The sequence below is a fragment of the Brachyhypopomus gauderio genome, unplaced genomic scaffold, assembly GCF_052324685.1.
Source record: "Brachyhypopomus gauderio isolate BG-103 unplaced genomic scaffold, BGAUD_0.2 sc54, whole genome shotgun sequence".
NCBI lineage: Eukaryota > Metazoa > Chordata > Actinopteri > Gymnotiformes > Hypopomidae > Brachyhypopomus > Brachyhypopomus gauderio.
This window is the reverse complement of record NW_027506878.1, coordinates 492259-505057: the sequence shown is the minus strand read 5'-3', so window position 1 is coordinate 505057 and position 12799 is coordinate 492259. Positions and strand designations below refer to the sequence as shown.

General features: G+C 39.1%; 2 protein-coding genes across 6 annotated transcripts; one reads left to right on the top strand and one right to left on the bottom strand.

The window, feature by feature from the left end:
• The first annotated feature begins 810 nt into the window (after positions 1-810).
• Positions 811-7018, top strand: LOC143488805 (uncharacterized). Its single transcript, XM_076987714.1, has 15 exons — positions 811-1067; positions 2349-2464; positions 2557-2622; positions 2719-2944; positions 3136-3211; positions 3745-4059; positions 4192-4276; positions 4482-4546; positions 4669-4866; positions 4939-5025; positions 5133-5386; positions 5502-5627; positions 5737-5874; positions 6097-6211; positions 6311-7018. Exons 1-15 carry the CDS (start codon positions 981-983, stop codon positions 6526-6528), a joined length of 2172 nt encoding a protein of 723 aa, XP_076843829.1. The 5' UTR covers positions 811-980; the 3' UTR covers positions 6529-7018.
• A 597-nt stretch (positions 7019-7615) lies between these two features.
• Positions 7616-12516, bottom strand: LOC143488809 (uncharacterized). Of its 5 annotated transcripts, none has more exons than XM_076987722.1 (8): positions 12230-12515; positions 10202-10869; positions 9290-9335; positions 8867-8958; positions 8648-8758; positions 8174-8468; positions 7873-8089; positions 7616-7676 (listed from the first exon to the last, which is right to left on the bottom strand). In XM_076987722.1, the coding sequence occupies exons 1-7, from the start codon at positions 12314-12316 to the stop codon at positions 7874-7876; spliced, it is 1515 nt and encodes a 504-aa protein (XP_076843837.1). In that variant the 5' UTR covers positions 12317-12515; the 3' UTR covers positions 7616-7676; position 7873. The 5 variants fall into 5 exon arrangements, with proteins under 5 accessions (XP_076843837.1, XP_076843839.1, XP_076843836.1 ...); XM_076987724.1 differs by lacking the exon at positions 7616-7676 and having other exon boundaries at positions 7830-8089; positions 10202-10448; positions 10809-10869; positions 12230-12516; XM_076987721.1 differs by lacking the exon at positions 7616-7676 and having other exon boundaries at positions 7830-8089.
• Positions 12517-12799: the final 283 nt, after the last annotated feature.

Genomic DNA, 12799 nt, shown 5'->3' with positions numbered 1-12799 from the left:
TGTAGATGGTGCCTTAGACGTTGCAGAGGCGACAGCAGTACATTTAAAATAACATGTTATCTACAATTAAAATACGCATATTCCTGACGTAAACAGAGTTGTAGTTGGTTGTTTATGTTGCCAGAAATTAGAATTTTTATATTTTGGCACTTTTGCTATAATTGTCTTAAAGCTATTGAAGAACGAATTCTGAATATGCGAACGTGAAACCAACTTTACCGCAGTTTACGCTTCATAGTAGCGAGGTGGTAAGGTCACTTAACAAATTGTTTGGTTTTGGGGACAGTGTATAGGATTTCTCCAAGCAATTATGAAGCTCACTTTTCTGACATGAATGTATGGAATGTCTGCGCTACAAACGCCGAGACTAAACTAACTCTTCTCTATGACGACAACATCGGTTTATATTTTCAGTTGTGTAGTCCTAACTTTAACCATAAGCTCCATGGCTGTTTCCATGATCTCGTTTTTATCGGTTTAAACTACCGAGTGAAACAGTGTAATGTTTGTTTATGAGCTTCGATTATTCTGGCTCGCATTGCATTAACTGATCGGACTCACCTAAAATAATGGTGACCAAACTGTTATACTGGTAGAGCTACAATACATATGGAGCTATTATAGTGTCACCAGAACCTGAACCTGAAATCATTATTACTTGAAAAAACAGTCTGTAAAATCCTCGCAGGTATGCAAAAATTCGAGTTAAAATTCAGGTTCAGGTCGAAATTCAGGTTCGGGTCGCAATTCAGGTTCGGGTCGCAATTCAGGTTCGGGTCGAAATTCAGGTTCGGGTCGTAATTCAGGTTCGGGTCGAAATTCAGGTTCAGGTCGTAATTCAGGTTCAGGTCGAAATTCAGGTTCGGGTCGAAATTCAGGTTCAGGTTGAAATGCGGTTCATCCGGGATACGTAGGATGAGCAAACAAACTCAGAGCTAATCGAACTGCATCTGGCCAATCACAAAACATATCAGAGGTCAATGGGAGGTGCGTCTTTCTGCCAGTTTTGTAAAAGGACCATTCGGAAGACCATGGCCGAAGATCGCACTGTCGGAGCTTTTCCAGCTGTAAGTAAACCTATTTATTACTTTATCCTCTTTTTCATTAGGACCACACCAGAGTTCATTGTTTATTGCTCGTTTGTAAATGGAAAATCAGATTTTGGATTTCTTTCTTAAGACGAGTATGGCGTGAAGCACATGTTGAGTATGGCGTGAAGCACATGTTGGCAGGCTAGTTTGCTGGGCGTACACTGTGCGATTTTTGGCCCATTTTCAGCCGATTTTTCACTCGTGCGACTATTTTTGCGATCGGGCCGAGTTTCGGCTCAATCGCGTGTCGTGCATCGTGTAGTTTACACAGGTAACCGAGGAGCGATTCACACCTCACGACCAACTCTCGATCAGAAATCGCAGCGTCGCAAGAACATCAAACATGTTTGAAATTCAAATCGCTCCTCGTGAGAGTATCGCACTGTTGAAGCAGTTCTACGAGCCGACTCTCCCTGCGATTTAGTCGTACAGTTTGAGCTGGAGCTGAGTACACGATTTAAAATATCCTACAGTGTACGCCCAGTTAGTATCCGCGTTAGGTTTCTTCAGTATCGAAGATGAACAGCATTTTGTTTTAACGTATGTAAGTACGTGACGGAAGCACTGAAGCTGCAGCTACGTTGTGCATTCCGCAAAGAAGCATTATATATTCTGGTGTAGGTGTATTGACATTAGTCACAAATCACAGTCGGTAAAAATGATTAAGCCGCTGTGCGTGTGTGTGCGCGCATAGAAAAAACAGCGTTTTTATTATCGGAGTTATTAGTAGACACCGCGCATACACATAGTCCTATTCTAACTTAAATCACAGCTATATTCTTCCGGCAAAATTGCTTGGAATATTTTAGTGAAGGTTACGGGAATGTGAGTTGGTGTTTGCAACGAAGCAACATTATTCAACATATATTTATTTTGCAATAAGAACAAAATACGTTCTGTTTTGCACGGGAGTCAATTTAGAGGCTGCATATTCAACCGCCTAACTCGGCGAAGTTGCCATTAACCTTCAGGGTCGGTAGTATAGATGTGTATATTGTAAGTTGCATATGAGACGTACTATACAACTAAACTTGCATGTATCGCATTAGTTAATATCAGTATTGTGCAAGCTTTCAGTGGGTATAGTGATTGGTGCTTCCAAACACTGAGTCATTACCAAGACAATGGATACTGAACGCATCGCGGCAGGTTTGTGGTTGAATGGCAAAAAACTCCAGTATGCCATTTCTTTCTGTTCAGTGAAGAACATTTGGTTGTCCATTTATCACATTTCAGTTTTACATTTTTTCTTGACAGGGTAGTCATGCTGAAGTATTACGTTCTGCAAGACATCTAGTATCTCTGCTTGCATCATGTGAGAGCCAAGGGACCACAGTCAGTGCTGTGTTACCCTCCAGGGAGGACAATAGCAGGTTCAGTGTTTAGGCTTTTATACCTTTATGAAGCTTGTTGTGGAATATTTTATCTACAAAATTAAGAGCTTTCTATGATTACCCTTTTACAGGCAACAGGGAGGTCAAAGACCAGGCGAGCAGGCTCCTAGACCTACAGTTCAGACAGAAATGACCAGGTTTAGATTAACTGATTGTTTAAGTAACAACTTAAAATTGTAGGGAGGAAAATTGTTTCTGTGGTTTTTATATTTTGTTTGTTTTTGTTTCCACAGGGCCTTTCCAGGCCTTTATTCCAAAGGGAAGGCTAAGCGACGTTTAATATGTGGACGTTTCCAGGAGGCAGTTCCACGTAAAAAGATACAAAAAATAAGCGTCACTTTCCATCTCTTGCCAAGCCTGTATGAAAAGACACCAATAGATTCAGAGCAGCTGGTGCATTTACAGGCTGGTTTAGGGCGAAGAACTGCTACTCTAGATGAAGATACCACACATGAGGAGGTAGGCACACACAATGAACATATGAAACCTATGCCCTCAGTTTGTAAGACTTGTATGGACTTACCCCAATTAACACAACAGGGAGAGATTATTTGGAGGGTATTATAACATTTCATTATAGCATTGGTCCCAAACAAAATATAATTTTTGCATCATTATATGTTTGTTTTTGTTTACTTTTTATAATGCAGTTAATGGAGCAACTCAATCTGCTGTATCCAAAGCTAAAGACAATAAAAGGAGGCTGGCTTCTTTACAAAGCACCAGGTACAGACTAAATTATTTGTTTGATGTAGACATTTCTTTATGTACACTTAAAGATAGTTCTTAAACACTTAAAAGAACCATTGAATAGATGATTCTCTTATTATGGAATAAGTTGTTAAGATTGATGGAGAATGTTTATGGAGAAATTTAATCTTTTTGAAGAATTCTATAAAGTTATTTTTTGTTACAAGTTTGACATTGTAAAAGAGACCTATTGAAAATGCATTCTATTGATCCACATAAAAAATACAATGAGTCTGAAGAACCCTCTAATTATGCTGTGTTCTAGTTAATGAACTAATGATGAACCATCTTTGAGTGTAAGTGTGACATGTTATTAACATAGAGCAAGAAAGGAGCGCATGAAACACAAATGGGGATTTTAATAAAATACAAGAAACGGACACATACTGAGGACCAGCAGTAAAAGTATCAATCAGTGGATTATAAGGCTCAAATGCAAAGCATTGGAGGGGCACCTGTGGGGACTTAAATAGCGAAGTAAAATGAACTTGTTCATATTTTTACTTTAGGAGGATGGGGAAGACGAAAGCTGTCTCTTGTGCCCCCAGAAGATTGTGGATATACTGGCAAAATTCTGAGAGCAGCTTGTAAAGGGCCCATTTATATAGCTCCACTTCAAGAACAGCTGGACACTAATCCATTGCCCCCTACATCAGAAACATTCAGCAACATGACAAAAGCTCTGTGTCAGAAGTGCAAAACGTTATATCCACTCCAAGTCCTGGCTGATCATATCAAGTCATGTGAAATCACAGCTGTGGAAGACTCTGTGGAAGAATCTGACCATCTAGACAGTGATGGTAATGAGCCAAAAGGGACCAAATGTAAGTAATTTTGTGTAAAGTAAAAGTACATTTGCAATGCTGATATAATATGATATATAATTATATTGCTAAAAATAAATGCTAGAAATGAATCTTAGTTATGATGTGAATTCTGTGCTTCCATTTTCTCAGCACCTGTTGATCACACCTGTCCAATATGCCTAAAAACATTCCCTTACGAAACCATTGAAATACACGCAAGTTCATGTGGAGAAAGGTATTCATGGATTTATCAAATGCTAACATCTCACTTTTGTCATTTTCCTTTTTTACATTATTTAAAATGTATAAATTAGAGGGATAGGAATGGTCCAAAATTGGCTCGAATTAAGAATTTCTACACTGACATTCTATTAAAACCATTTTCTTCTCCTGTAAAGTTGTCTCATTGAACATATGAGGTTTTGTTTTGACCATTGTAGTGCTGACAGCCATTCAGAAGTTGCGGATGAGGTATTGCCAGGCTGTAGTGCCAAGATTGTGGATGGTTGGTGCTGTATTCTATTACAAAATACAAGTAGTCTTACATTTAGAACCCTTGTGTATGTCATGCTTGCCTTTATTGGCCATTTGAGTTTCTCATGGGTTTTCCCGTTTCCCAATCCATAGAGTGGCAGTCAATCCCAGACCCTATCAAAGCCATGTCTCTGTATCGAGAGACACAACTTCGTAACCATGCTACACAGGCACCTTTGAGTCTGTACATGGACATGAGAAGCACCCCAGCAGAACGAGATGGGGCTCTGATCTCTTTCTACAAGAAGACACGTGTGGAATGGGCTCGACCTTTGTACTGCAAATTGGAAGGTACAGACTTTACAATAGAAATGAGTAGTTAACAATGACATGTTTTATTAAAAAATCTGGCTATTTTCACAGGTGATTGTGCTGTTGGGGAAGGTGTTACACGGTTCTTTTTTTCAACCTGCATTGATAGACTGAAGTCTGGATTTTCTGTAAACCTGGGTAATTCATCCACATTTTGTAGTAATGAATAAGAAACAGTGGTATATTATACTGCTTTCACAAAAATCACAATGCATAATTATACTGAAATTATTTCTGCATTTCAGCAAACATTGGGGTCACCAGACTTTTCGAGGGAGAAGTAGATCATTTGGTGCCGTCAGCCTCCCCCTTTCTTGTTGACAGTGATCTGTTTGTTGTGGCTGGGAGAATTTTGGGACATTCCTTTATACATGGAGGGCCATGTCTGTCTGGTTTGAGCCCAGCTTTTGTGCATGTTCTTCTGGGAGGAAATCCTGAAACAGCAACTGTGCAGCTAAATGACTGTCCAGACTTGGATATCCGTGAAACAGTGAAGCTTGTAGGTTAATCCTTTTATGATGCAGTTTTTATTTTATTGTATACCTGTTAAAATGTCTTTAACAGTTATTGTCAATCAACATATCATATTATCTAACCTTTTTGTATCTTTAAAGCTTGAGAAGTCTGAACTTTCAAATGAAGAAAAGAACACAGTGCAAGATTTGGCGTATGCTTGGGATCTCCCTGGTGTAACTAATGATAACAGGAGGTGGCTTTTTGAAAAGATGCTCATCCATGCTGTACGGTTTTCACTCCTTATTGTGGATCAAGATAATAGATTTGTGGAATTATTGCTTGAGTCATATAAAATTGACATTTTATATAAAATGCTTTGTGTAATTTTAACAGGTAATTGGACGAATCATGCGGCAAATCAAACAAATGAGACGTGGCCTCAAGGAAACCCCGATGTGGTCAGTTTTGTCCCAACGTCCAGACACGGTGCCTCTGCTTTTCCCAAGAGAATCATTACAGTGCGTCCCAGAGGTTGGTAGAAAGCTTTCCTTTTTGTAAATAAAATAAGCATATTTGCTGATGTTTTTCATGTCCTTATTCAAATATACATTACTTCCTATAGATTAATGCATCTTAAAATCTACATTTATTTGCTTAGTTTTACATGCAAATTGTTTTGTGAAGTATCAAAGTATGATTGGTCAACTTCTAGCTAAGAATGTCTCAGCTTTGTTTTATGCCTTGTATGTGTAGTTAGTTCTGCAGACAGTTTGCTGGCCTGAACAAGAGGAGGATGATTCTGATTCAGAATATCCACTTGCCACCAAGTGCCGCATCTCTGGATTCCTTCGACACTTCATTCAAACTGGTAATGTGGAAAAATGTCCACTTGTTTGTCTTTCTTTTAGGATTTGTCAGTCTTAAAGGATTTTATCTTTAGCGACTTACAAACCTGCTTCATTCACAGCATCACCTACTGAGATCAAAAGTCTGCTGAAGTTCTGGACAGGGTGGGAGGTTCTACCTAGAGAGCTCACCTTTGAAATTGTTAAAGGTAGCCTTCCAACAGCATCTACCTGCTTCGAGGTGCTCAAGATCCCTGGCCATTATGAAGATTTTGAGGCTTTTAGGAGTGATTTGCTGTCATGCATTGGTACCCATCACACTGGGTTTGGGCTCATTTAAATTCGGATCTTTTTTTTCTGTTGTTCCATATATTAGTGACTGCTGTTCAGTTGGCACTAGCCAGAATTTAAACCAAAAGTGCTGAATACATTTACTCAAGAGTTTGTTACAAGTTCTTAATATTTTCCCCCATGTTGGCAAATTCTTCAGGTTGCAGTTTTGGCTCCTTCTAGCTCAAGACTTTTTGCTGAAAGGGCAAAATGCCTTTGCAAGTTTGGTTAATTTTCTCTAGCAAATAAATACAGATGGCAATTCTCAAAATCTGCAATTGTCAATGGACTTCAAGTTCAGGTTTTAAGGTAGTAACATGATTCCATTTAAGGTAGCAATAGTTTTATAATAAACCTGAATTAAAATCTGATCTAAATGCATGCAACGATAGACTGTTGAGCCTGGGGAGTGTAAATTTATATATTACAATGTTTGGTTTATTCATAGGCGAGTCCATAACCTGATAGTATATAGAACAGTATGGTGTTTTTTTTTTTTTTGTATACACACATATGACCCACATTGTTTATAGTGGAATGGGCATTAAAACATTCTTTAATTTGTGTTTGAGTGAAGCATTTTTCTTCTCAAAGCCAGTCCTTGAGTAAATATAGCTTAAATAAATCTGCATATCATGTGGTTATCTAGCCTAGGGTTTGGAAACACTGGGTTAATACCTACAACACACAAACCGTTATGTAACCACTGTTACGACCCCACGATGTCATGGGACTATGTTTGGGGTGTGGGGCAGTAGCATGCCGGTTGCGGACAAGATGAAATGAACGAACGCGGAAACCAGTCGGATGCGTTAAAAGAACTCTTTACTGCATAGTGGTAATCACCACAACAACCATAAAGGCAGTAAAGCTTGTGTCGCCTCCCAGCGTGGCCGACAGAATCCACTCGTGATGAGATCCACCTGTTGAAAATTAACCAAAAAAAAAAAAAACCTCCCAAAATCCACAGTACACGTAACAACCACACATCAGCCAAGTCATCCTCTATCCAAGTTCTAGACTAAGACCATTTGAGTCCAAGTTCTCTTGGGTGTCGTCGTCTCTGGTAAGTTGTTGATGTCCATAGAATTTAGTGGAGAAGCCACAATCCAGCGATGCATTCTTAGAAGTCCGTTCCTCCCCAATGTTTGTATGCAACTGAAAAAGAAAACGAGAGAAAGCAGTAGCAGCATGTACATATACACAATGTATAGCAAACCATAATGAGCAGAACCAGAGGCAGCTGTTTTATTATACACCTTTTCAAATAATTCAAAATGCCTTTATAAATATTCTTGTCATGACAAAAACAATAGCTTATATGGACTAATACACCGCTTTTTAATATACAGACCTTATTGATTATCCAACAAATAAGAAGCATGATGCAAACAATTCAGATAGATATCACGCCCATAACTATCTGATGATGCAGTTGGTTGTACAGCTAATCTAAGCAGCTCAAGGCTCCTGGGGTTAAGTGGACATTCCAAGCCTGGCAGGATGACACCTTGGTGTTCTTCCACATCCAATCCAGAATCTTCCCAGTCAATGGCATCAATATGAATTCCCTAAATGTACATAGCCCAGTAATAAGTGTCAATTGCACACATTAATAACCACAAAGATAATTAAAAATGTTTTAATTACATCACCTCTGACATTCCTGGTTCTCCGACTGGATTCTGCATGAGGCCGAGGTGCCACAGCTGATTTGGTGTCATATTTTGTTCAGTCCGGACTGGGTGATCATCCCAGCCGCGTGCAAATCTGGACAGATCATCTTTCAGCCGTGGCAGAAACGAGTAGTGAACACAGTAGAGGTGCAAGCTGTCAGCAATGTCAAGAAGCCCATCCTCTTCCAAGGTGTGAAGAACATCGTAGTACACCTGGGTGACTGCTAACCACACATCTCGCCACAGGCGTTCTATTCTGCAAAAATAAAAAAACCTAACAAAATCAACCAATTACAAGCGCATCTTCGAACATGTATAATTATGCTGAATAGAAGAGTAATGCTGCTTGATTTTCTTTCTTGCATTAAATTACTTTATACTGTTTTGGGACCGGATGTGAAACAGTTGTGAATGAAGTATGGTGACCCCATGTCATGTTAAATCAGTTCATACCTCTGATTGTGGACACTCTTTCCAGAAATAAAGCTTCCACACCCAGTTCCTCGTACTGTGAACATTGCCTGAGCAATATCCACATTCTCCACACCTTGATCTGCTCTCACTCTGGAATAGGTGCATGGTGTGATAACTTTTACAACCAAACCATTCTTCATATTAAATAGTTCTGGGCTAAAATAACATTATTGAAAAGGACAGTAAGGCTTTACTCACTTCTTAGGCCATCCAAACCTCCTCACACCATCTAAGAAGAATGCATAAGCTGTTGAAGCCTTGTTGTTTGAAGCAGCATTGAGATACATGATCTGTAAAAACAAAAGTCAGTACTGTGATATTGCTACAATATACATGCTCAAAAATAGTGTTGAGGCACTCTCTAAGACAAAGTTTATTACTTTTTAAGCCAAACATTTAATCCATCATTTACAACAGAACATTTTCAGGTTCACTGACAATACCATATATTAGTGGTAATCAAGTGAAAAGTGAAAAGGGGAAATACATGATTTTTTTAATTTCTATGAAATGTAATCAAATATACTTTTTTCATAAAGGTTCATATATATACATTTGGTATATACTTCAAACATGACATTTTATGGAAACAAGAATTTAGATGTCAAAGTTAGACCCTACCTTCCTTGAGAAGCCATCAATACCACCAAACACCACAATATTGTACCTGTGAAAATAAAGAGAATGGCTACTAAGCCTAGAGAATAAGTGATGGCTGAAGAATTAATTGGTTTTATCAAAATCTGTCTTTTAAGGTAATAAAAACAAGATAAATAATGCAGAGCTCATAACCTGGCAATGAGGTACACTGTATATAGTATTCAGTCCTCAAAGAATTGGACATGCTGAACTTCTTAGCGAGAAAAATAAATGCCTGGAGCTTAAAAGGTGTATTGCATAATTTCTTTTTCTGCTTTACATAAATAAATCATAAAAGTGATCTGAAATATCCCATTCAAGAGACACAGTCAGAATTGTTTACCCAATTTGTGATAAAAACCTTAAGTGGTTTGAAGACTCTAAAAGCTACATCACAGTATTCAAAAATGGTCACAAATATTTATTAATGATTGTTTTGAAAAACTTGTTTGAAAATTGACCTAAAATATTTTTGTTCAAGGTTAAAAGCTAAATGCAGGGTGTTAAGTTTTCCTTTGTCAACATTACATACTGTATAAGAACTTGGAAGACATGTCTACTTCACTGGCGGTTTGGTAAATATTTGTGATCAAAGTGACTCCTGGTTCTATTCACCACCACTAGGAATAGCCTAAATCATAGTCAATTTTTCAAAAATGAACCCAAACTGGAATGACTCTTTACATCTAAATTAAAATGGGATATTAAACATCAAATCATTAAGCCCTGCATCAAGTATATACGAGTAAATTTCAATAACAAAATAATGACATTTAAACAAAAAAGGTGGGAAAATGGGTGGGCAAACAAATGTGAAAAAAGAATGAATAATAAGAACACTGTAAGCACAGACCTGCGAGTATATCAGTTCCCTGCATGCAACAGGCTACCTACCTGATGAGCTTGTGATTGGTGTCAATGTGTTGCATACACAATGGTCCAGGAACAGAGTACTTGCGGCGGATAACACAACCCATACTTGACAATCTAAGCAAAATGCCAGCAGTGTCAACACGATGCATTGAGGCCCTCACTCTTGCCCACTGCACGCGGTGGCCCTCAGACTGAAGACACCCCTTGACTGTCCGATAGCCTGCATGTGGAAGCCTTGACTTGATGTTTCTGACCATCATGTCTAGATCTTCATCAGAAAGAGTAGAGTACATATTTGACACAGACATATTGAACTCGCGCATTCTACGATGTACTGTGCTTTTTGAAACTCTGAGAATTCTGGCAACACATGATGCCGATAGTCCAATCTCAAAAAGGTCTTTCAAGTGCTCAGATGTAATTTGAAGTCTTGAACGCCCATGGGGTCCCATCTCCCAAAAAACAGAAGAGGGTGACTCTGGTGATGCGAGCAGAGCACAAAGATCCGAGTGAAACCTATCCAGTGCCTCCTTCACGACATCTGGTAGGAAGCCTACACTGGCTGCACTTATTAAGATTCTTTCTTGACTGATGACATACAGCATATAGTCAAAATCAGGAGCATTACTTGAAAGAGCATGTTCAAGCCTTGTCTGGAGTCTTGAGATGCAATCTTGTCTAAAAGCTTCCTGCAATGTCAAACATGACACTAAATAAAATATGAAACACTGGCACTCATCATAGTTACTGAGCTACACATAACCAATGAAAAACCTTTCATAACGTGTATATTTTTTAACAATTAAAGTAATAAAAACAATAGGTTTCCCACATTACGTGTGTGAACCCTAATAATTTCGACCATCACTTTTAGGATGTTAACAGAAGATCCTTTTCATGTATTCACATTAAGTTAGTACCAGTCTGAAAACACACTTTCCCTTTACATACAGCATTTTACACTGACAGTTCATAAAATATTTAACCAGTTATGAGGAGCTTGTTATCTTGACCAGGTCGGCTTAAGCATAATCTCACTGTACATTTGTTAGAATACTGCACCCTCCACAACTTCGCCGAGTTAGGCGGTTGAATATGCAGCCTCTAAATTGACTCCCGTGCAAAACAGAACGTATTTTGTTCTTATTGCAAAATAAATATATGTTGAATAATGTTGCTTCGTTGCAAACACCAACTCACATTCCCGTAACCTTCACTAAAATATTCCAAGCAATTTTGCCGGAAGAATATAGCTGTGATTTAAGTTAGAATAGGACTATGTGTATGCGCGGTGTCTACTAATAACTCCGATAATAAAAACGCTGTTTTTTCTATGCGCGCACACACACGCACAGCGGCTTAATCATTTTTACCGACTGTGATTTGTGACTAATGTCAATACACCTACACCAGAATATATAATGCTTCTTTGCGGAATGCACAACGTAGCTGCAGCTTCAGTGCTTCCGTCACGTACTTACATACGTTAAAACAAAATGCTGTTCATCTTCGATACTGAAGAAACCTAACGCGGATACTAACTGGGCGTACACTGTAGGATATTTTAAATCGTGTACTCAGCTCCAGCTCAAACTGTACGACTAAATCGCAGGGAGAGTCGGCTCGTAGAACTGCTTCAACAGTGCGATACTCTCACGAGGAGCGATTTGAATTTCAAACATGTTTGATGTTCTTGCGACGCTGCGATTTCTGATCGAGAGTTGGTCGTGAGGTGTGAATCGCTCCTCGGTTACCTGTGTAAACTACACGATGCACGACACGCGATTGAGCCGAAACTCGGCCCGATCGCAAAAATAGTCGCACGAGTGAAAAATCGGCTGAAAATGGGCCAAAAATCGCACAGTGTACGCCCAGCAAACTAGCCTGCCAACATGTGCTTCACGCCATACTCAACATGTGCTTCACGCCATACTCGTCTTAAGAAAGAAATCCAAAATCTGATTTTCCATTTACAAACGAGCAATAAACAATGAACTCTGGTGTGGTCCTAATGAAAAAGAGGATAAAGTAATAAATAGGTTTACTTACAGCTGGAAAAGCTCCGACAGTGCGATCTTCGGCCATGGTCTTCCGAATGGTCCTTTTACAAAACTGGCAGAAAGACGCACCTCCCATTGACCTCTGATATGTTTTGTGATTGGCCAGATGCAGTTCGATTAGCTCTGAGTTTGTTTGCTCATCCTACGTATCCCGGATGAACCGCATTTCAACCTGAACCTGAATTTCGACCCGAACCTGAATTTCGACCTGAACCTGAATTACGACCTGAACCTGAATTTCGACCCGAACCTGAATTACGACCCGAACCTGAATTTCGACCCGAACCTGAATTGCGACCCGAACCTGAATTGCGACCCGAACCTGAATTTCGACCTGAACCTGAATTTTAACTCGAATTTTTGCATACCTGCGAGGATTTTACAGACTGTTTTTTCAAGTAATAATGATTTCAGGTTCAGGTTCTGGTGACACTATAATAGCTCCATAAATACAAGGCATCAACATCTGTTGTAGGAGAACGCTATACATTGTGGTACCTTATCACGATACAGTGGAGCTCAGTCCATTAGTGATGGGAATTATGGCTCTTTGAAGGGA

Excerpts from the sequence above, each read along its gene's own strand:
- LOC143488805 (XM_076987714.1), top strand. The coding sequence starts at position 981 with ATGGGAGGTGCGTCTTTCTGCCAGTTTTGTAAAAGGACCATTCGGAAG. Across the intron at positions 3,212-3,744 it reads GCTTCTTTACAAAGCACCAG|GAGGATGGGGAAGACGAAAG; the intron begins GTACAGACTAAA and ends TTTTTACTTTAG. Across the intron at positions 4,060-4,191 it reads TGAGCCAAAAGGGACCAAAT|CACCTGTTGATCACACCTGT; the intron begins GTAAGTAATTTT and ends CCATTTTCTCAG.
- LOC143488809 (XM_076987722.1), bottom strand. The coding sequence starts at position 12,316 with ATGGGAGGTGCGTCTTTCTGCCAGTTTTGTAAAAGGACCATTCGGAAG. Across the intron at positions 9,336-10,201 it reads ACCAATCACAAGCTCATCAG|GTACAATATTGTGGTGTTTG; the intron begins GTAGGTAGCCTG and ends TTATTTTCACAG. Across the intron at positions 8,090-8,173 it reads GAGAACCAGGAATGTCAGAG|GGAATTCATATTGATGCCAT; the intron begins GTGATGTAATTA and ends ATGTACATTTAG.